The 24,536-nt window shown below is 64.4% G+C and overlaps 2 protein-coding genes across 2 annotated transcripts in view; one reads left to right on the top strand and one right to left on the bottom strand.

Annotated features, from left to right (window-relative positions):
• LOC140400183 (REST corepressor 2-like) overlaps positions 1 to 24,536 on the bottom strand; it is a 1,146,610-nt gene that overhangs the window by 147,035 nt on the left and 975,039 nt on the right. The gene's annotated exons all lie outside the window — the stretch shown is intronic.
• The window catches only part of LOC140400080 (N-alpha-acetyltransferase 40), a 45,994-nt gene continuing 28,948 nt past the window's right edge, over positions 7,491 to 24,536 (top strand). The window contains exon 1 of the mRNA XM_072489559.1: positions 7,491 to 7,591. Coding sequence (XP_072345660.1) covers positions 7,586 to 7,591 — 6 coding nt within the window. The 5' untranslated portion in view covers positions 7,491 to 7,585. The remainder of the gene's footprint in view (positions 7,592 to 24,536) is intronic.

The raw sequence follows: 24,536 nt of genomic DNA on the forward strand, positions 1-24,536 counted from the left end.
GCTGCCCCGCCGTGAGGCAGTAGTGTTAACCACTGCGTCACCGTGCTGTCCCCGTGAGGCAGTAGTGCTAACCACTGCGCCCCCGTGGCTGCCCCGCCGTGAGGCAGCAGTGCTAACCACTGAGCCACCGTGCTGCCCCACCGTGAGGCAGTAGTGCTAACCACTGAGCCACCGTGCTGCCCCCCGTGAGGCAGTAGTGCTAACCACTGCACCACCGTGCTTCCCCGCCGTGAGGCAGTAGTGCTAACCACTGAGCCACCGTGCTGCCCCCCGTGAGGCAGTAGTGCTAACCACTGCACCACCGTGCTGCCCCGTCGTGAGGCAGCAGTGCTAACCACTGCGCCCCCGTGCTGCCCCCGTGAGGCAGCAGTGCTAACCACTGCACCACCGTGCTGCCCCGCCGTGAGGCAAGTAGTGTTAACCACTGCACCACCCTCCTTTCACGAATATATACCCTGAATAACCAGGTCAGAATTTGATGTGAGAATTATTTTTTTTAATAATATAAATTTAGAGTACCCAATTCATTTTTTCCAATTAAGGGGCAATGTAGCGCGGCCAATAAACCTGCCCCGCACATCTTTGGGTTGTGGGAGTGAGACACACGCAGACACGGGGAGAATGTGCAAACTCCACACGGACAGTGACCCAGGGCCGGGATGGAACCTGGACCTCGGCGCCGTGAGGCAGCAGTGCTAACCACTGTGCCACCTTCCCTTTACGAATATCTACCCTGAATAACCAGGTCAGGATTTGATGTGAGGCTAAACGCAGCTGTGGTGGCCGAATAGTTCAAGCATTGGACTCGAAATTCAATGGGCTTTCCCCGTGCATGTTCCAGCCCTGCTCGCAGCAACAGTCATTCAAATCGTTTTTCACCGACTGGAGAATTCAGCAAGAATAAACAACAACACCTCCTCCACGATAGTCCCTCAATACCGGGGCCCAGCAAGGCTGTGTACTTAGCCCCCTACTCTACTGCCTGTACACACACGACTGCGTGGCAAAACTTGGTTCCAACTCCATCTACAAGTTTGCTGACGATACGACCATAGTGGGCCGGATCTCGAATAACGATGAGTCCGAATACAGGAGGGAGACAGAGAACCTAGTGGAGTGGTGCAGCGACAACAATCTCTCCCTCAATGCCAGCAAAACTAAAGAGCTGGTCATTGACTTCAGGAAGCAAAGTACTGTACACACCCCTGTCAGCATCAACGGAGCCGAGGTGGAGATGGTTAGCAGTTTCAAATTCCTAGGGGTGCACATCTCCAGAAATCTGTCCTGGTCCACCCACGTCGACGCTACCACCAAGAAAGCACAACAGCGCCTATACTTCCTCAGGAAACTAAGGAAATTCGGCATGTCCACATTGACTCTTACCAACTTTTACAGATGCACCATAGAAAGCATCCTATCGGGCTGCATCACAGCCTGGTATGGCAACTGCTCGGCCCAGGACCGCAAGAAACTTCAGAGAGTCGTGAACACCGCCCAGTCCATCACACGAACCTGCCTCCCATCCATTGACTCCATCTACACCTCCCGCTGCCTGGGGAAAGTGGGCAGCATAATCAAAGATCCCTCCCACCCGGCTTACTCACTCTTCCAACTTCTTCCATCGGGCAGGAGATACAGAAGTCTGAGAACACGCACGAACAGACTCAAAAACAGCTTCTTCCCCGCTGTCACCAGACTCCTAAATGACCCTCTTATGGACTGAACTGATCTCTTCACACATCTTCTCTACTGAGTAGTACTACCCTCTGTATGCTTCACCCGATGCCCGTGTCTATATATTTACGTTGTGTATTTGTGTCTGCCCAATGTTTTTTCATGGAGCAATCTTTCTGGACTGTCACCATCACCAACAGTCTGTCCTGGGCCACTCACGTTGATGCAACAGTCAAGAAAGCCCAACAACGTCTCTACTTCCTACGGAAGGTAAAGAAATTCGACATGTCTGCATCGACTCTCACAAACGTCTCCAGATGTGCGATAGAGAGCATCCTATCCGGCTGCATCACAGCCTGGTACGGCAACTGCTCGGCCCAAGATCGCAAGAAACTGCAGAGTGTGGTGAGCTCAGCCCAACGCATCACACAAGCTCGCCACCCCCCCAGTGATTCTGTATACACCTCCCGCTGCCTCAGGAAGGCAGACAGCAGTATCAGAGACCCCTCCCACCCAGGCATTGCCTTCTTCCAGACCCTTCCAGCAGGCAGAAAATACAGAAGTCTGAAGACTCTCACATCCAGACATAGGAATAGCTTCTTCCCCACAGCTACAAGACTCCTCAACGACTCCCCCTCGGACTGATCTGTTCCCTGTAAGAACACTGTTCACGACGCCCTATGCTGCTCTTGTTTGGCCCCTTGTTCCGCACTGTAACCAATCACTGTTTGTCGATGTACCATTTGCCAATGGTCTCTGTCGATTATTCTTTTGTCTACGATGTACGCACTGTGTACGTTCCCTCGGCCGCAGAAAAATACTTTTCACTGCACTTCTGTACATGTGACAATAGATCATAGAATTTACAGTGCAGAAGGAGGCCATTCGACCCATCGAGTCTGCACCGGCCCTTGGACAGAGCACTCTACTCAAGCCCAAGTATCTCCCCTATCCCCGTAATCCCCACTTAACCTAATTGGACACTAAGGGCAATTTATCGTGGCCAATCCACCTAACCTGCCCATGTTTAGACTGTGGGAGGAAACCGGAGCACCCGGAGGAAGCCCACGCAGACACGGGGAGGATGTGCAGACTCCGCACAGACAGTGACCCAGCCGGGAATCGGACCTGGGACCCTGGAGCTGTGAAGCAACTGTGCTAACCACTATGCTACCGTACCGCCCAATAAATCAAATCAAGGAGATTGTTTCAAACCTGACACTTCCCAGATTCCCAAGGAACAGATCTGATGACATAGAATCCCTGCAGTGCACGAGGAGGCCATTTGGCCCATTGAATCCGCACTGACCCTCTGAAAGAGCACCCCACCCGGAGCTTATACTGCCTCTCCCTTCCCCTGTATATTCTGCTATTTTCACTATTAGAAAACAGAATTTTACTCAGTATTTGAACAACATCAACACTAACACATAACAGTGAACCTGGAAAAGCTGAGTTTGTTATAAATATAGCAGAGTTTTAAAGGAGGTTCAAAATTTGTGAAGATTTTTGATCAAGTAAATAAGGAAGAAGTGTTCCTATGGCTGGAGCGTTGGTTACCAGAGGGCGAGAGTGACTGCCCTCGACATCGAGGCAGCGTTTGACCGAGTATGTCATCAAGGAGCCCGAGCTAAACTGGAGTCAGTGGGAATCGGGGGGGGGGGGGGAACTCTCCGTTGGTTGGAGTCGTTCCCGGCACAAAGGAAGATGGTTGTGGTGGTTGGAAGTCAATCATCTCAGCTCCAAGGCATCACTGCAGGAGTTCCTCAGGGTAGTGTCCTCGGCCCAACCATCTTCAGCTGCTTCATCAATGACCTTCCTTCCATCATAAGGTCAGAAGTGGGGATGTTTGCGGATGACTACACAATGTTCAGCACCATTCACGACTCCGCAGATACTGAATCAGTCCCTGTCCAAATGCAGCAAGACCCGGACAATATCCAGGCTCGGGGCTGACAAGGGGCAAGTTACATTCACACCACACAAGTGCCCGGCAGTGACCATCTCCCACAATAGAGGATCTAACCATCGCCCCTTGACATTCGATGGCATCACCATCGCTGAATCCCCACAATCAACACCCTGGGGTTACCATTGATCAGAAACTGAACTGGACCCAGCCACATGAATACTGTGGCTACCAGGGCAGGTCAGAGGCTGGGAATCCTGCGGAGAGTAACTCACCTCCTGACCCCCCCCCCCCAAAGCCTGTCCACCATCTACAAGGCACAGATCCAGCAGCTTTTACAAGAAAGCAGACGGAATGCTTGCCTTGATTGGACGGGGCATCGAGTATAAAAACTGGCAAGTCATGCTGCAGTTGTACAGAACCTTGGCAAGGCCGCACTTGGAATATTGCGCACAATTCTGGTCGCCACACTACCAGAAGGATGTGGAGGTCTTGGAGAGGGTGCAGAGGAGGTTTACCAGGATGTTGCCTGGTCTGGAGGGTGGTAGCCGTGCGGAGAGGCTGAATAGACTCGGTCTGTTTTCATTAGCACGGCGGAGGTCGAGGGGCGACCTGATAGAGGTCGACAAGATTATGAGGGGCGTGGATAGAGTGGATGGGCAGGCACTCTTTCCCAGGGTGGAGGGGTCAGTCACCAGGGGGCAGAGGTTTAAGGTGCGTGGGGCAAAGTTTAGAGGAGATGTGTGAGGCAGGTTTTTTACGCAGAGGGTGGTGGGTGCCTGGAACGCGTGGCCAGGGGAGGCTGTGGAAGCAGATACATTAACGGCGTTCAAAAGGCATCTTGACAAACACATGGATAGGACGGGTATAGAAGGTAGCACAGTTGCTTCACAGCTCCAGGGTCCCAGGTTCGATTCCCGGCGTGGGTCACTGTCTGTGCGGAGTCTGCACGTCCTCCCCGTGTCTGCGTGGGTTTCCTCCGGGTGCTCCGGTTTCCTCCCACAGTCCAAAGAGGTGCAGGTGAGGTGGATTGGCCATGATAAATTGCCCTTCGTGTCCAAAAAGGTTGGGTGGGGTTACGGGGATAGGGTGGAGGTGTGGGCTTGGGTCGGGTGCTCTTTCCAAGGGCCGGTGCAGACTCGATGGGCCGAATGGCCGCCTTCTGCACTGTAAATTCTATGATTCTATGTTACGGCACAAGGAAGTGCCGAGGGTTTTGGCCAAGGTTGGTATCATGACCGGTACAGGCTTGGAGGGCCGAAGGGCCTGTTCCTGTGCTGTATTGTTCTTTGTTATTCACTCCCTCCACCACCCCCAGCTGTGTGTATTATATACAAGATACAGTTCAGCACCTTCAAAAGCTCCGCCACCGAGATCCCAGAAGGACGGGGGCCGCAGGTGCACAGGAAACAACACTGCCGGCAACTTCTTTGCCAGTCACGTACCACCCCGACCTGGAAACAGACCACCGTCCCTTCCGACACCGGATCAGGACTCTGGTCGGAACTGAATCATCGGCGGCAGAGAAGACGGTGGAATCCGTGCTCAAGGAGAAAGTGAAGAGGCAGAAACAGAATCGCGCGTAGTCAAACTGAATTGCAAAGGCGACAGCCTTCGGCGACCATCCTCACGGAATCCCTTGAAGAGGTAGCAGAGAGGGTGGACGGGACCAATACGGGAGATTAAATTGACCGGTATTTCTGGAAGGCTTTCTCTGTCAGGATTAGAATTAGAATCCTGGAATCATAAAGTACAGACGAGCCTCTTCTGCCCATCAAGCTGCATCCACAAACAGAAATCTCCTCTAATCTACACGTCCAGGCCCTTGGCCCTGCAGTGTGCTCAATCTGAAAGCTTCTACAGTGTTGTGAGGGTTCCTGCCTCGACCAGACTGTCACGCAGCAGGTTCCAGATTACCACCTATTAACCTTCGGGTGAATGGGTTTGTCCTCACATTTGCTCTAAACCTCCTGCCCCTTGCCTGAAATGCAGTGTCCGGAAAGATCTTTAAAATTAGGAAATGTTGTTATGGAACAGAGAGGCACAGAGTCCATTTACGCGACAGATGAAAACCAGACGCCATCAACATAAGAGAGTGACTAATAAATCCAGCGGGGAATTCAGGACAAAAGTCTTTACCCAGAGGGCGGGGAGAACGTGGGACTCGCAGGGTTGACGGTGGAGCAGAGCGGGGTTACCGAGTTTATGAGGGTGTGGAGTGGGGTTATCGGGGTTTATGGGGGTATCATAGAATTTACAGTGCAGAAGGTGGCCATTCGGCCCATCGAGTCTGCACCGGCCCTTGGAAAAAGCACCCGACCCAAGCCCACACCTCCACCCTATCCCCGTAACCCCACCCAACCTTTTTTGGACACTAAGGGCAATTTTGGACACTGAGGGCAATTGATCACGGCCAATCCACCTAACCTGCACATCTTTGGACCGTGGGAGGAAACCGGAGCACCCGGAGGAAACCCACGCACACACGGGGAGAACGTGCAGACTCCGCACAGACAGTGACCCAGCGGGGAATCAAACCTGGGACCGTGATGCTGGAAGCAACCGTGCTAACCACTGTGCTACCGTGTCCCCGGTATGGAGCGGGTTTACTGGGGGTTTAATGGGATGGTTACCGGGTTTTATGGGGTGGTTGACGGGGTTTATGGGATGGTTGCTGGGGGTTTATGGGGTGGTTGCCGGGGGTTTATGGGGTGGTTGACGGGGTTTATGGGATGGTTGCTGGGGGTTTATGGGGTGGTTGCCGGGGGTTTATGGGGTGGTTGACGGGGTTTATGGGATGGTTGCTGGGGGTTTATGGGGTGGTTGCCGGGGGTTTATGGGGTGGTTGCTGGGGGTTTATGGGGTGGTTACCGGGTTTTATGGGGTGGTTGACGGGGTTTATGGGATGGTTGCCGGGGTCTATGGGGTGGTTGCCGGGAGTTTATGGGGTGGTTGCCGGGGGTCTATGGGGTGGTTGCCGGGGGTTTATGGGGTGGTTGCTGGGGGTTTATGGGGTGGTTGCCGGGGGTTTATGGGGTGGTTGCCGGGGGTTTATGGGGTGGTTACCGGGTTTTATGGGCTGGTTGCTGGGGGTTTATGGGATGGTTGCCGGGGGTCTATGGGGTGGTTGCTGGGGGTTTATGGGGTGGTTGCCGGGGGTTTATGGGATGGTTGCCGGGGGTTTATGGGGTGGTTGCCGGGGGTTTGTGGGGTGGTTGCCGGGGGTTTATGGGGTGGTTGCCGGGGGTTTGTGGGGTGGTTGCCGGGGGTTTATGGGGTGGTTGCCGCGGGTTTATGGGGTGGTTGCCGGGGGTTTATGGGGTGGTTGCCGGGGGTTTATGGGGTGGTTGCCGGGGTTTATGGGGTGGTTGCCGGGGGTCTAAGGGGTGGTTGCCGGGGGTTTATGGGGTGGTTGCCGGGGGTCTAAGGGGTGGTTGCCGGGGTTTATGGGGTGGTTGCCGGGGGTCTAAGGGGTGGTTGCCGGGGTTTATGGGGTGGTTGCCGGGGGTCTAAGGGGTGGTTGCCGGGGTTTATGGGGTGGTTGCTGGGGGTTTATGGGGTGGTTGCTGGGGGTTTATGGGGTGGTTGCCGCGGGTTTATGGGGTGGTTGCTGGGGGTTTATGGGGTGGTTGCTGGGGGTTTATGGGGTGGTTACTGGGGGTAACGGGGGGGGGTTGCCCAGGTTTATGGGCTGGTTGCCGGGGGTAACGGGGGGGGGGTTGCCCGGGTTTATGGGCTGGTTGCCGGGGGTAACGGGGGGGTTGCCCGGGTTTATGGGCTGGTTGCCGGGGGTAACGGGGCTCCGGTGTTTACCTGCGTCTCCCGCGGATCTCCGGCTGGCTCCGAGCCTTCGACGGCGTTTCCGGTTTCGGATCCCGAGTTCGACTTCCGGTTCCGGTGCGCCGGAGTCTCCTTCCGGCGAGGCCGCCGGATGTGGCGGAGGATGATCGCGGCCGGACCGGAAGTCTCCGCTTCCCGCTTCCGAACAGAGCGAGAAACACCATGGGGGTGAGAGACACAGAGGGTGACACAGAGACACACACAGAGAGGGAGAGAGGGGGACAGACACCGAGAGAGGGGGACGGACACCGAGAGAGGGGGACGGACACCGAGAGAGGGGGACGGACACCGAGAGAGGGGGACAGACACCGAGAGAGGGGGACGGACACCGAGAGAGGGGGACGGACACCGAGAGAGGGGGACGGACACCGAGAGAGGGGGACGGACACCGAGAGAGGGGGACGGACACCGAGAGAGGGGGACGGACACCGAGAGAGGGGGACGGACACCGAGAGAGGGGGACGGACACCGAGAGAGGGGGACGGACACCGGGAGAGGGGGACGGACACCGAGAGAGGGGGACGGACACCGAGAGAGGGGACGGACACCGAGAGAGAGGGACAGACACCGAGAGAGGGGGACAGACACCGAGAGAGGGGGACACCGAGAGAGGGGGACGGACACCGAGAGAGGGGGACGGACACCGAGAGAGGGGGACGGACACCGAGAGAGGGGGACGGACACCGAGAGAGGGGGACAGAGAGAGAGGGGGACGGACACCGAGAGAGGGGGACACACACCGAGAGAGGGGGACGGACACCGAGAGAGGGGGACGGACACCGAGAGAGGGGGACGGACACCGAGAGGGGGGGACGGACACCGAGAGAGAGGGACAGACACCGAGAGAGAGGGACGGACACCGAGAGAGGGGGACGGACACCGAGAGAGGGGGACGGACACCGAGAGAGGGGGACGGACACCGAGAGGGGGGGACGGACACCGAGAGAGGGGGACGGACACCGAGAGAGGGGGACACACACCGAGAGAGGGGGACGGACACCGAGAGAGGGGGACGGACACCGAGAGAGGGGGACGGACACCGAGAGAGGGGGACGGACACCGAGAGAGGGGGACGGACACCGAGAGAGGGGGACGGACACCGAGAGAGGGGGACGGACACCGAGAGAGGGGGACGGACACCGAGAGAGGGGGACGGACACCGAGAGAGGGGGACGGACACCGAGAGGGGGGGACGGACACCGAGAGAGAGGGACAGACACCGAGAGAGGGGGACGGACACCGAGAGAGGGGGACGGACACCGAGAGAGGGGGACGGACACCGAGAGAGAGGGACGGACACCGAGAGAGGGGGACGGACACCGAGAGAGGGGGACGGACACCGAGAGAGGGGGACGGACACCGAGAGGGGGGGACGGACACCGAGAGAGAGGGACAGACACCGAGAGAGGGGGACAGACACCGAGAGAGGGGGACAGAGAGAGAGGGGGACGGACACCGAGAGAGGGGGACGGACACCGAGAGGGGGGGACGGACACCGAGAGAGAGGGACAGACACCGAGAGAGGGGGACAGACACCGAGAGAGGGGGACAGACACCGAGAGAGGGGGACAGAGAGAGAGGGGGACGGACACCGAGAGAGGGGGACGGACACCGAGAGAGGGGGACGGACACCGAGAGAGGGGGACGGACACCGAGAGAGGGGGACGGACACCGAGAGAGGGGGACGGACACCGAGAGAGGGGGACGGACACCGAGAGAGGGGGACGGACACCGAGAGAGGGGGACGGACACCGAGAGAGGGGGACGGACACCGAGAGAGGGGGACAGAGAGAGAGGGGGACGGACACCGAGAGAGGGGGACACACACCGAGAGAGGGGGACGGACACCGAGAGAGGGGGACGGACACCGAGAGAGGGGGACGGACACCGAGAGGGGGGGACGGACACCGAGAGAGAGGGACAGACACCGAGAGAGAGGGACAGACACCGAGAGAGGGGGACAGACACCGAGAGAGGGGGACGGACACCGAGAGAGGGGGACGGACACCGAGAGAGGGGGACGGGCACCGAGAGAGGGGGACGGACACCGAGAGAGAGGGACAGACACCGAGAGAGGGGGACAGACACCGAGAGAGGGGGACAGAGAGAGAGAGGGGGACAGAGAGAGAGGGGGACGGACACCGAGAGAGGGGGACGGACACCGAGAGAGGGGGACGGACACCGAGAGAGGGGGACGGACACCGAGAGAGGGGGACGGACACCGAGAGAGGGGGACGGACACCGAGAGAGGGGGACGGACACCGAGAGAGGGGGACGGACACCGAGAGAGGGGGACGGACACCGAGAGAGGGGGACAGAGAGAGAGGGGGACGGACACCGAGAGAGGGGGACACACACCGAGAGAGGGGGACGGACACCGAGAGAGGGGGACGGACACCGAGAGAGGGGGACGGACACCGAGAGGGGGGGACGGACACCGAGAGAGAGGGACAGACACCGAGAGAGAGGGACAGACACCGAGAGAGGGGGACGGACACCGAGAGAGGGGGACGGACACCGAGAGAGGGGGACGGACACCGAGAGAGGGGGACGGACACCGAGAGAGGGGGACGGACACCGAGAGAGGGGGACGGACACCGAGAGAGGGGGACGGACACCGAGAGAGGGGGACGGACACCGAGAGGGGGGGACGGACACCGAGAGAGGGGGACGGACACCGAGAGGGGGGGACGGACACCGAGAGAGGGGGACGCACACCGAGAGAGGGGGACGGACACCGAGAGAGGGGGACACACACCGAGAGAGGGGGACGGACACCGAGAGAGGGGGACGGACACCGAGAGAGGGGGACGGACACCGAGAGAGGGGGACGGACACCGAGAGAGGGGGACGGACACCGAGAGAGGGGGACGGACACCGAGAGAGGGGGACGGACACCGAGAGAGGGGGACGGACACCGAGAGAGGGGGACGGACACCGAGAGAGGGGGACGGACACCGAGAGAGGGGGACGGACACCGAGAGAGGGGGACGGACACCGAGAGGGGGGGACGGACACCGAGAGAGAGGGACAGACACCGAGAGAGGGGGACGGACACCGAGAGAGGGGGACGGACACCGAGAGAGGGGGACGGACACCGAGAGAGAGGGACGGACACCGAGAGAGGGGGACGGACACCGAGAGAGGGGGACGGACACCGAGAGAGGGGGACGGACACCGAGAGAGAGGGACAGACACCGAGAGAGGGGGACAGACACCGAGAGAGGGGGACAGAGAGAGAGGGGGACGGACACCGAGAGAGGGGGACGGACACCGAGAGAGGGGGACGGACACCGAGAGAGGGGGACGGACACCGAGAGAGGGGGACGGACACCGAGAGAGGGGGACGGACACCGAGAGAGGGGGACGGACACCGAGAGAGGGGGACGGACACCGAGAGAGGGGGACGGACACCGAGAGAGGGGGACAGAGAGAGAGGGGGACGGTCACCGAGAGAGGGGGACGGACACCGAGAGAGGGGGACGGACACCGAGAGAGGGGGACGGACACCGAGAGAGGGGGACGGGCACCGAGAGAGGGGGACGGACACCGAGAGAGGGGGACGGACACCGAGAGAGGGGGACTGACACCGAGAGAGGGGGACGGACACCGAGAGAGGGGGACGGACACCGAGAGAGGGGGACGGACACCGAGAGGGGGGGACGGACACCGAGAGAGAGGGACGGACACCGAGAGAGGGGGACAGACACCGAGAGAGGGGGACGGACACCGAGAGAGGGGGACGGACACCGAGAGAGGGGGACAGACACCGGGAGAGGGGGACGGACACCGAGAGAGGGGGACGGACACCGAGAGAGGGGGAGAGACACCGAGAGAGGGGGACGGACACCGAGAGAGGGGGACAGAGAGAGAGGGGGACGGACACCGAGAGAGGGGGACGGACACCGAGAGAGGGGGACGGACACCGAGAGAGGGGGACGGACACCGAGAGAGGGGGACGGACACCGAGAGAGGGGGACGGACACCGAGAGAGGGGGACGGACACCGAGAGAGGGGGACGGGCACCGAGAGAGGGGGACGGACACCGAGAGAGGGGGACGGACACCGAGAGAGGGGGACAGACACCGAGAGAGGGGGACGGACACCGAGAGAGGGGGACGGACACCGAGAGGGGGGGACGGACACCGAGAGAGAGGGACGGACACCGAGAGAGGGGGACGGACACCGAGAGAGGGGGACCGACACCGAGAGAGAGGGACCGACACCGAGAGAGGGGGACGGACACCGAGAGAGGGGGACGGACACCGAGAGAGGGGGACGGACACCGAGAGAGGGGGACGGGCACCGAGAGAGGGGGACGGACACCGAGAGAGGGGGACGGACACCGAGAGAGGGGGACGGACACCGAGAGAGGGGGACGGACACCGAGAGAGGGGGACGGACACCGAGAGAGGGGGACGGACACCGAGAGGGGGGGACGGACACCGAGAGAGAGGGACGGACACCGAGAGAGGGGGACAGACACCGAGAGAGGGGGACCGACACCGAGAGAGAGGGACGGACACCGAGAGAGGGGGACGGACACCGAGAGAGGGGGACGGACACCGAGAGAGGGGGACGGACACCGAGAGAGGGGGACGGGCACCGAGAGAGGGGGACGGACACCGAGAGAGGGGGACGGACACCGAGAGAGGGGGACTGACACCGAGAGAGGGGGAGAGACACCGAGAGAGGGGGACGGACACCGAGAGAGGGGGACGGACACCGAGAGAGGGGGACGGACACCGGGAGGGGGGGACGGACACCGAGAGAGGGGGACGGACACCGAGAGAGGGGGACGGACACCGAGAGAGGGGGACAGAGAGAGAGGGGGGGGACAGACACCGAGAGAGGGGGACGGACACCGAGAGAGGGGGACGGACACCGAGAGAGGGGGAGAGACACCGAGAGAGGGGGACGGACACCGAGAGAGGGGGACGGACACCGGGAGGGGGGGACGGACACCGAGAGAGGGGGACGGACACCGAGAGAGGGGGACGGACACCGAGAGAGGGGGACAGAGAGAGAGGGGGGGGACAGACACCGAGAGAGGGGGACGGACACCGAGAGAGGGGGACGGACACCGAGAGAGGGGGACGGACACCGAGAGAGGGGGACGGACACCGGGAGGGGGGGACGGACACCGAGAGAGGGGGACCGACACCGAGAGAGGGGGACGGACACCGAGAGAGGGGGAGAGACACCGAGAGAGGGGGACGGACACCGAGAGAGGGGGACGGACACCGAGAGAGGGGGAGAGACACCGAGAGAGGGGGACAGACACCGAGAGAGGGGGAGAGACACCGAGAGAGGGGGACAGACACCGAGAGAGGGGGACGGACACCGAGAGAGGGGGACGGACACCGAGAGAGAGGGACAGACACCGAGAGAGGGGGACAGACACCGAGTGAGGGGGACGGACACCGAGAGAGGGGGACGGACACCGAGAGAGAGGGACAGACACCGAGAGAGGGGGACAGACACCGAGAGAGGGGGACGGACACCGAGAGAGGGGGACGGACACCGAGAGAGGGGGACGGACACCGAGAGAGAGGGACAGACACCGAGAGAGGGGGACAGACACCGAGAGAGGGGGACAGACACCGAGAGAGGGGGACAGACACCGAGAGAGGGGGACAGACACCGAGAGGGGGGGACAGAGAGAGAGGGGGACGGACACCGAGAGGGGGGGACGGACACCGAAAGAGGGGGACGGACACCGAGAGAGGGGGACAGGGAGAGGGGGACAGACACCGAGAGAGGGGGACGGACACCGAGAGAGGGGGACGGACACCGAGAGAGGGGGACAGACACCGAGAGAGGGGGACAGGCACCGGGAGAGAGGGGGGGACACCGAGAGAGAGGGGGGGGACAGAGAGAGAGGGGGACGGACACCGAGAGAGGGGGACAGACACCGAGAGAGGGGGACGGACACCGAGAGAGGGGGACGGACACCGAAAGAGGGGGACGGACACCGAGAGGGGGGACAGGGAGAGGGGGACAGACACCGAGAGAGGGGGACGGACACCGAGAGAGGGGGACGGACACCGAGAGAGGGGGACGGACACCGAGAGAGGGGGACAGACCCCGAGAGAGGGGGACGGACACCGAGAGGGGGGACAGGGAGAGGGGGACAGACACCGAGAGAGGGGGACGGACACCGAGTGAGGGGGACAGACACCGAGAGAGGGGGACGGACACCGAGAGAGGGGGACGGACACCGAGAGGGGGGACAGGGAGAGGGGGACAGACACCGAGAGAGGGGGACGGACACCGAGAGAGGGGGACAGACACCGAGAGAGGGGGACGGACACCGAGAGAGGGGGACAGACACCGAGAGAGGGGGACAGACACCGAGAGAGGGGGACGGACACCGAGAGAGGGGGACGGACACCGAGAGGGGGGACAGGGAGAGGGGGACAGACACCGAGAGAGGGGGACGGACACCGAGAGAGGGGGACGGACACCGAGAGAGGGGGACGGACACCGAGAGAGGGGGACGGACACCGAGAGAGGGGGACGGACACCGAGAGAGGGGGACGGACACCGAGAGAGGGGGACGGACACCGAGAGAGAGGGACGGACACCGACAGGGGGGACGGACACCGAGAGGGGGGACGGACACCGAGAGAGGGGGACACACACCGAGAGAGGGGGACGGACACCGAGAGGGGGGACGGACACCGAGAGAGGGGGACACACACCGAGAGAGGGGGACGGACACCGAGAGAGGGGGACGGACACCGAGAGAGGGGGACGGACACCGAGAGAGGGGGACGGACACCGAGAGGGGGGGACGGACACCGAGAGAGAGGGGGGGACACCGAGAGGGGGGGACGGACACCGAGAGAGGGGGACGGACACCGAGAGGGGGGACGGACACCGAGAGAGGGGGACACACACCGAGAGAGGGGGACGGACACCGAGAGAGGGGGATGGACACCGAGAGGGGGGGACGGACACCGAGAGAGGGGGACGGACATCGAGAGAGGGGGACGGACACCGAGAGAGGGGGACGGACACCGAGAGAGGGGGACAGACACCGAGAGGGGGGGACGGACACCGAGAGAGAGGGGGGGACAGAGAGAGAGAGGGACAGTCACCGAGAGAGGGGGACAGGCACCGGGAGAGAGGGGGGGACACCGAGAGAGAGGGGGGGACAGAGAGAGAGAGGGACAGTCACCGAGAGAGGGGGACGGACACCGAGAGAGGGGGACGGACACCGAGAGAGGGGGACAGACACCGAGAGGGGGGGACAACACCGAGAGAGAGGGGGGGACAGAGAGAGAGAGGGACAGTCACCGAGAGAGGGGGACAGGCACCGGGAGAGAGGGGGGGACACCGAGAGAGAGGGGGGGACAGAGAGAGAGAGGGACAGTCACCGAGAGAGGGGGACGGGCACCGGGAGAGAGGGACAGACACCGAGAGGGGGGGACAGACACCGAGAGAGGGGGACAGACACCGGGAGGGGGGACGGACACCGAGAGAGGGGGACGGACACCGAGAGAGGGAGACGGGCACCGAGAGAGGGACGGACACCGAGAGAGGGGGACGGACACCGAGAGAGGGGGACGGACACCGAGCGAGGGGGACAGACACCGGGAGAGGGGGACGGGCACCGGGAGAGGGGGACAGACACCGAGAGAGGGGGACGGACACCGAGAGAGGGGGACGGGCACCGGGAGAGGGGGACAGACACCGAGAGAGGGGGACGGACACCGAGAGAGGGGGACGGACACCGAGAGAGGGGGACGGGCACCGAGAGAGGGGGACGGGCACCGAGAGAGGGGGACGGACACCGAGAGAGGGGGACAGACACCGGGAGAGGGGGACGGGCACCGGGAGAGGGGGACGGACACCGAGAGAGAGGGACGGACACCGAGAGAGGGGGACGGACACCGAGAGAGGGGGACGGACACCGAGAGAGGGGGACGGACACCGAGAGAGGGGGACGGACACCGAGAGGGGGGGACAGACACCGAGAGAGAGGGACGGACACCGAGAGAGAGGGACAGACACCGAGAGAGGGGGACGGGCACCGGGAGAGAGGGACGGGCACCGGGAGAGAGGGACAGACACCGAGAGAGGGGGACAGACACCGAGAGAGGGGGACAGACACCGGGAGGGGGGACGGACACCGAGAGAGGGGGACGGGCACCGGGAGAGAGGGACAGACACCGAGAGAGAGGGACAGACACCGAGAGAGAGGGACGGACACCGAGAGAGGGGGACGGGCACCGAGAGAGGGGGACGGACCCCGAGAGAGGGGGACAGACACCGGGAGAGGGGGACGGACACCGAGAGAGAGGGACGGACACCGAGAGAGGGACGGACACCGGGAGAGGGGGACGGACACCGAGAGGGGGGGACGGACACCGAGAGAAGGGGACGGACACCGGGAGAGGGGGACGGACACCGAGAGAGGGGGACAGACACCGGGAGAGGGACGGACACCGGGAGAGGGGGACGGACACCGAGAGGGGGGGACGGACACCGAGAGGGGGGGGACGGACACCGAGAGAGGGGGACGCACACCGAGAGAGGGGGACGGACACCGAGAGAGAGGGACGGACACCGAGAGGGGGGGACGGACACCGGGAGAGGGGGACGGGCACCGGGAGAGGGGGACGGGCACCGAGAGAGGGGGACGGGCACCGAGAGAGGGGGACGGACACCGAGAGAGGGGGACGGACACCGGGAGAGGGGGACGGGCACCGGGAGAGGGGGACAGACACCGAGAGAGGGGGACGGACACCGAGAGAGGGGGACGGATACCGAGAGAGGGGGACGGACACCGAGAGAAGGGGACGGACACCGAGAGAGGGGGACGGACACCGAGAGAGAGGGACGGACACCGGGAGAGGGGGACGGGCACCGAGAGAGGGGGACGGGCACCGAGAGAGGGGGACGGACACCGAGAGAGGGGGACGGGCACCGAGAGAGGGGGACGGACACCGAGAGAGGGGGACGGACACCGAAAGAGAGGGACGGGCACCGGGAGAGAGGGACGGGCACCGAGAGAGGGGGACGGACACCGAGAGAGGGGGACGGACACCGAGAGAGGGGGACAGACACCGAGAGAGAGGGACGGACACCGAGAGAGGGGGACGGACACCGAGAGAGGGGGACAGACACCGAGAGAGGGGGACGGCACCGAGAGAGGGGGACGGACACCGAGAGGGGGGGACGGACACCGAGAGAGAGGGACGGACACCGAGAGAGGGGGACGGACACCGAGAGAGGGGGACGGACACCGAGAGAGAGGGACAGACACCGAGAGAGGGGGACGGACACCGAGAGAGGGGGACGGACACCGAGAGAGGGGGACGGACACCGAGAGAGAGGGACAGACACCGAGAGAGAGGGACAGAGAGAGAGGGGGACGGACACCGAGAGAGAGGGACAGAGAGAGAGGGGGACAGACACCGAGAGAGGGGGACGGACACCGAGAGAGGGGGACAGAGAGAGAGGGGGACAGACACCGAGAGAGGGGGACGGACACCGAGAGAGGGGGACGGACACCGAGAGAGGGGGACAGAGAGAGGGGGGGACAGACACCGAGAGAGGGGGACGGACACCGAGAGAGGGGGACGGGCACCGAGAGAGGGGGACAGACACCGGGAGAGAGGAACGGACACCGAGAGAGGGGGACAGACACCGGGAGAGAGGGACGGACACCGAGAGAGGGGGACAGGCACCTAGAGGGGGGGACGGACACCGAGAGAGGGGGACAGACACCGAGAGAGGGGGACGGACACCGAGAGAGAGGAACAGAGAGAGAGGGGGACAGACACCGAGAGAGGGGGACAGACACCGAGAGAGGGGGACGGACACCGAGAGAGGGGGACGGACACCGAGAGAGGGGGACGGACACCGAGAGAGGGGGACGGACACCGAGAGAGGGGGACAGACACCGAGAGAGGGGGACAGACACCGAGAGAGAGGGACTGACACCGGGAGAGGGGGACGGACACCGAGAGAGAGGGACGGACACCGAGAGAGGGGGACGGACACCGAGAGAGGGGGACGGACACCGAGAGAGGGGGACGGACACCGAGAGAGGGGGACGGACACCGAGAGAGGGGGACGGACACCGAGAGAGGGGGACGGACACCGAGAGAGGGGGACGGACACCGAGAGAGGGGGACGGACACCGAGAGAGGGGGACAGGCACCGAGAGAGGGGGACAGGCACCGAGAGAGGGGGACGGACACCGAGAGGGGGGGACGGACACCGAGACGGGGGGACGGACACCGAGAGAGGGGGACGGACACCGAGAGAGGGGGACAGACACCGAGAGAGGGGGACGGACACCGAGAGAGCGGGACAGAGAGAGAGGGGGACAGACACCGAGAGAGGGGGACAGACACCGGGAGAGGGGGACTGACACCGAGAGAGGGGGACGGACACCGAGAGAGGGGGACAGACACCGAGAGAGGGGGACGGACACCGAGAGAGGGGGACAGACACCGAGAGAGGGGGACGGACACCGAGAGAGGGGGACAGACACCGAGAGAGGGGGACACACACCGAGAGAGGGGGACAGACACCGAGAGGGGGGGACAGACACAGGGAGAGGGGGACGGACACCGAGAGAGGGGGACGGACACCGAGAGAGGGGGACGGACACCGAGAGAGGGGGACAGACACCGAGAGAGGGGGACAGACACCGAGAGGGGGGGACAGACACCGAGAGGGGGGGACAGACACCGAGAGAGGGGGACAGACACCGAGAGGGGGGGACGGACCCAGAGAGGGGGGGACGGACACCGAGAGAGGGGGACAGACACCGAGAGAGGGGGACAGACACCGAGAGAGGGGGACGGACACCGAGAGAGGGGGACGGACACCGAGAGAGGGGGACGGACACCGAGAGAGGGGGACGGACACCGAGAGAGGGGGACGGACACCGAGAGAGGGGGACGGACACCGAGAGAGGGGGACTGACACCGAGAGAGGGGGGGACAGACACCGAGAGAGGGGGGGACAGACACCGAGAGAGGGGGACACACACCGAGAGAGGGGGACAGACACCGAGAGAGGGGGACAGACACCGAGAGAGGGGGACAGACACCGAGAGAGGGGGACGGACACCGAGAGAGGGGGACGGACACCGAGAGAGGGGGACAGACACCGAGAGAGGGGGACACACACCGAGAGAGAGGGGGACAGACACCGAGAAGGGGGGACGGACACCGAGAGAGGGGGACGGACACCGAGAGAGGGGGACAGACACCGAGAGAGGGGGACACACACTGAGAGGGGGGGACGGACACCGAGAGGGGGGGACGGACACCGAGAGAGGGGGACGGGCACCGAGAGAGGGGGACGGGCACCGGGAGAGGGGGACGGACACCGGGAGAGGGGGACAGACACCGAGAGAGGGGGACGGACACCGAGAGAGGGGGACGGGCACCGGGAGAGGGGGACGGACACCGAGAGAGGGGGACGGGCACCGAGAGAGGGGGACGGACACCGAGAGGGGGGGACGGACACCGAGAGAGGGGGACAGACCCAGAGAGAGGGGGACAGACACCGAGAGAGGGGGACAGACACCGAGAGAGGGGGACAGACACCGAGAGAGGGGGACGGATACCGAGAGAGAGGGACGGACACCGAGAGAGAGGGACGGACACCGAGAGGGGGGACGGACACCGAGAGAGGGGGACAGACACCGAGAGAGGGGGACGGACACCGAGAGGGGGGGACAGAGAGAGAGGGGGACAGACACCGAGAGAGAGGGACGGACACCGAGAGGGGGGACGGACACCGAGAGAGGGGGACAGAGAGAGAGAGGGGGGACGGACACCGAGAGAGAGGGACGGACACCGAGAGGGGGGACGGACACCGAGAGAGAGGGACGGACACCGAGAGGGGGGACGGACACCGAGAGAGGGGGACAGACACCGAGAGAGGGGGACGGACACCGAGAGGGGGGGACAGAGAGAGAGGGGGACAGACACCGAGAGAGTGGGACGGACACCGAGAGGGGGGACGGACACCGAGAGGGGGACAGAGAGAGAGAGGGGGGACGGACACCGAGAGAGAGGGACAGACACCGAGAGAGGGGGACGGACACCGAGAGAGAGGGACAGACACCGAGAGAGGGGGACGGACACCTAGAGAGGGGGACAGACACCGAGAGAGGGGGACGGACACCGAGAGGGGGGACGGACACCGAGAGAGGGGGACGGACACCGAGAGGGGGGGACGGACACCGAGAGAGAGGGACGGACACCGAGAGAGGGGGACGGACACCGAGAGAGGGGGACGGACACCGAGAGAGAGGGACAGACACCGAGAGAGGGGGACGGACACCGAGAGAGGGGGACGGACACCGAGAGAGGGGGACGGACACCGAGAGAGAGGGACAGACACCGAGAGAGAGGGACAGAGAGAGAGGGGGACGGACACCGAGAGAGGGGGACAGACACCGAGAGAGGGGGACGGACACCGAGAGAGGGGGACAGAGAGAGAGGGGGACAGACACCGAGAGAGGGGGACGGACTCCGAGAGAGGGGGACGGGCACCGGGAGAGGGGGACAGACACCGGGAGAGAGGGACGGACACCGAGAGAGGGGGACAGACACCGGGAGAGAGGGACGGACACCGAGAGAGGGGGACAGGCACCGAGAGGGGGGGACGGACACCGAGAGAGGGGGACAGAGAGAGAGGGGGACAGACACCGAGAGAGGGGGACGGACACCGAGAGAGAGGAACAGAGAGAGAGGGGGACAGACACCGAGAGAGGGGGACAGACACCGAGAGAGGGGGACAGACACCGAGAGAGAGGGACAGACACCGGGAGAGGGGGACGGACACCGAGAGAGAGGGACAGACACCGAGAGAGGGGGACGGACACCGAGAGAGGGGGACGGACACCGAGAGAGGGGGACGGACACCGAGAGAGGGGGACGGACACCGAGAGAGGGGGACGGACACCGAGAGAGGGGGACGGACACCGAGAGAGGGGGACGAACACCGAGAGAGGGGGACGGACACCGAGAGAGGGGGCCGGACACCGAGAGAGGGGGACAGGCACCGAGAGAGGGGGACAGGCACCGAGAGAGGGGGACAGACACCGAGAGAGGGGGACGGACACCGAGAGAGGGGGACGGACACCGAGAGAGGGGGACGGACACCGAGAGGGGGGGACGGACACCGAGAGAGGGGGACGGACACCGAGAGGGGGGGACGGACACCGAGAGAGGGGGACGGACACCGAGAGAGGGGGACAGACACCGAGAGAGGGGGACGGACACCGAGAGAGCGGGACAGAGAGAGAGGGGGACAGACACCGAGAGAGGGGGACAGACACCGGGAGAGGGGGACAGACACCGAGATAGGGGGACGGACACCGAGAGAGGGGGACAGACACCGAGAGAGGGGGACGGACACCGAGAGAGGGGGACAGACACCGAGAGAGGGGGACACACACCGAGAGAGGGGGACAGACACCGAGAGGGGGGGACAGACACAGGGAGAGGGGGACGGACACCGAGAGAGGGGGACGGACACCGAGAGAGGGGGACAGACACCGAGAGGGGGGGACAGACACCGAGAGGGGGGGACAGACACAGGGAGAGGGGGACAGACACCGAGAGAGGGGGACAGACACCGAGAGGGGGGGACAGACCCAGAGAGGGGGGGACGGACACCGAGAGAGGGGGACAGACACCGAGAGAGGGGGACGGACACCGAGAGAGGGGGACGGACACCGAGAGAGGGGGACAGACACCGAGAGAGGGGGACACACACCGAGAGAGGGGGACAGACACCGAGAGGGGGGGACAGACACAGGGAGAGGGGGACGGACACCGAGAGAGGGGGACGGACACCGAGAGAGGGGGACAGACACCGAGAGGGGGGGACAGACACCGAGAGGGGGGGACAGACACAGGGAGAGGGGGACAGACACCGAGAGAGGGGGACAGACACCGAGAGGGGGGGACAGACCCAGAGAGGGGGGGACGGACCCAGAGAGGGGGGGACGGACACCGAGAGAGGCGGACACACACTGAGAGGGGGGGACGGACACCGAGAGGGGGGGACGGGCACCGAGAGAGGGGGACGGGCACCGGGAGAGGGGGACGGACACCGGGAGAGGAGGACACACACCGAGAGAGGGGGACAGACACCGAGAGAGGGGGACAGACACCGAGAGAGGGGGACGGACACCAAGAGAGGGGGACAGACACCGAGAGAGGGGGACAGACACCGAGAGAGAGGGGGACAGACACCGAGAGGGGGGGACGGACACTGAGAGAGGGGGACGGACACCGAGAGAGGGGGACGGACACCGAGAGAGGGGGACAGACACCGAGAGGGGGGGACGGACACCGAGAGGGGGGGACGGGCACCGAGAGAGGGGGACGGGCACCGGGAGAGGGGGACGGACACCGGGAGAGGGGGACAGACACCGAGAGAGGGGGACGGGCACCGAGAGAGGGGGACGGGCACCGGGAGAGGGGGACAGACACCGAGAGAGGGGGACGGACACCGAGAGAGGGGGACGGACACCGAGAGAGGGGGACGGGCACCGAGAGAGGGGGACAGACACCGAGAGGGGGGGACGGACACCGAGAGGGGGGGACAGAGAGAGAGAGAGGGGGACAGACCCAGAGAGAGGGGGACAGACACCGAGAGAGGGGGACAGACACCGAGAGAGGGGGACAGACACCGAGAGAGGGGGACAGACACCGAGAGAGGGGGACGGATACCGAGAGAGAGGGACGGACACCGAGAGGGGGGACGGACACCGAGAGAGGGGGACGGACACCGAGAGAGGGGGACGGACACCGAGAGGGGGGACGGACACCGAGAGAGGGGGACAGACACCGAGAGAGGGGGACGGACACCGAGAGGGGGGGACAGAGAGAGAGGGGGACAGACACCGAGAGAGAGGGACGGACACCGAGAGGGGGGACGGACACCGAGAGAGGGGGACGGACACCGAGAGAGGGGGACAGAGAGAGAGATGGGGGACGGACACCGAGAGAGAGGGACGGACACCGAGAGGGGGGACGGACACCGAGAGAGAGGGACGGACACCGAGAGGGGGGACGGACACCGAGAGAGGGGGACAGACACCGAGAGAGGGGGACGGACACCGAGAGGGGGGGACAGAGAGAGAGGGGGACAGACACCGAGAGAGAGGGACGGACACCGAGAGGGGGGACGGACACCGAGAGAGGGGGACGGACACCGAGAGAGGGGGACGGACACCGAGAGAGGGGGACGGACACCGAGAGAGGGGGACGGACACCGAGAGAGGGGGACGGACACCGAGAGAGGGGGACGGACACCGAGAGAGGGGGACGGACACCGAGAGAGGGGGACGGACACCGAGAGAGGGGGACGGACACCGAGAGAGGGGGACGGACACCGAGAGGGGGGACGGACACCGAGAGAGAGGGACGGACACCGAGAGAGGGGGACGGACACCGAGAGAGGGGGACGGACACCGAGAGAGAGGGACGGACACCGAGAGAGGGGGACGGACACCGAGAGAGGGGGACGGACACCGAGAGAGGGGGACGGACACCGAGAGAGGGGGACGGACACCGAGAGAGGGGGACGGACACCGAGAGAGGGGGACGGACACCGAGAGAGGGGGACGGACACCGAGAGAGGGGGCCGGACACCGAGAGAGGGGGACAGGAACCGAGAGAGGGGGACAGGCACCGAGAGAGGGGGACGGACACCGAGAGAGGGGGACGGACACCGAGAGAGGGGGACGGACACCGAGAGGGGGGGACGGACACCGAGAGGGGGGGACGGACACCGAGAGAGGGGGACGGACACCGAGAGAGGGGGACGGACACCGAGAGAGGGGGACAGACACCGAGAGAGGGGGACAGACACCGGGAGAGGGGGACAGACACCGAGAGAGGGGGACAGACACCGAGAGAGGGGGACGGACACCGAGAGAGGGGGACAGAGAGAGAGAGGGACAGACACCGAGAGAGGGGGACAGACACCGAGAGAGGGGGACGGACACCGAGAGAGGGGGACAGACACCGAGAGGGGGGGACAGACACAGGGAGAGGGGGACGGACACCGAGAGAGAGGGACGGACACCGAGAGAGGGGGACGGACACCGAGAGAGGGGGACACACACCGAGAGAGGGGGACAGACACCGAGAGGGGGGGACACACACCGAGAGAGGGGGACAGACACCGAGAGGGGGGGACAGACACAGGGAGAGGGGGACGGACACCGAGAGTGGGGGACGGACACCGAGAGAGGGGGACAGACACCGAGAGGGGGGGACAGACACCGAGAGGGGGGGACAGACACAGGGAGAGGGGGACAGACACCGAGAGAGGGGGACAGACACCGAGAGGGCGGGACAGACCCAGAGAGGGGGGGACGGACACCGAGAGAGGGGGACGGACACCGAGAGAGGGGGACGGACACCGAGAGAGGGGGACGGACACCGAGAGAGGGGGACGGACACCGAGAGAGGGGGACGGACACCGAGAGAGGGGGACTGACACCGAGAGAGGGGGACAGACACCGAGAGAGGGGGACGGACACCGAGAGAGGGGGACGGACACCGAGAGAGGGGGACAGACACCGAGAGAGGGGGACGGACACCGAGAGAGGGGGACGGACACCGAGAGAGGGGGACGGACACCGAGAGAGGGGGACAGACCCAGAGAGGGGGGGACAGACCCAGAGAGGGGGGGACGGACACCTAGAGAGAGGGACAGACACCGAGAGAGGGGGACGGACACCGAGAGAGGGGGACGGACACCGAGAGAGGGGGACAGACCCAGAGAGGGGGGGACAGACCCAGAGAGGGGGGGACGGACACCGAGAGAGAGGGACGGACACCGAGAGAGGGGGACGGACACCGAGAGAGGGGGACGGACACCGAGAGAGGGGGACGGGCACCGAGAGAGGGGGACAGACACCGAGAGAGGGGGACGGACACCGAGAGAGGGGGACTGACACCGAGAGAGGGGGACGGACACCGAGAGGGGGGACAGACACCGAGAGAGGGGGACGGACACCGAGAGAGGGGGACGGACCCAGAGAGGGGGGGACAGACCCAGAGAGGGGGGGACGGACACCGAGAGAGAGGGACAGACACCGAGAGAGGGGGAC

This window comes from Scyliorhinus torazame, chromosome 24, assembly GCF_047496885.1.
Source record: "Scyliorhinus torazame isolate Kashiwa2021f chromosome 24, sScyTor2.1, whole genome shotgun sequence".
Taxonomy (NCBI): Eukaryota; Metazoa; Chordata; class Chondrichthyes; order Carcharhiniformes; family Scyliorhinidae; genus Scyliorhinus; species Scyliorhinus torazame.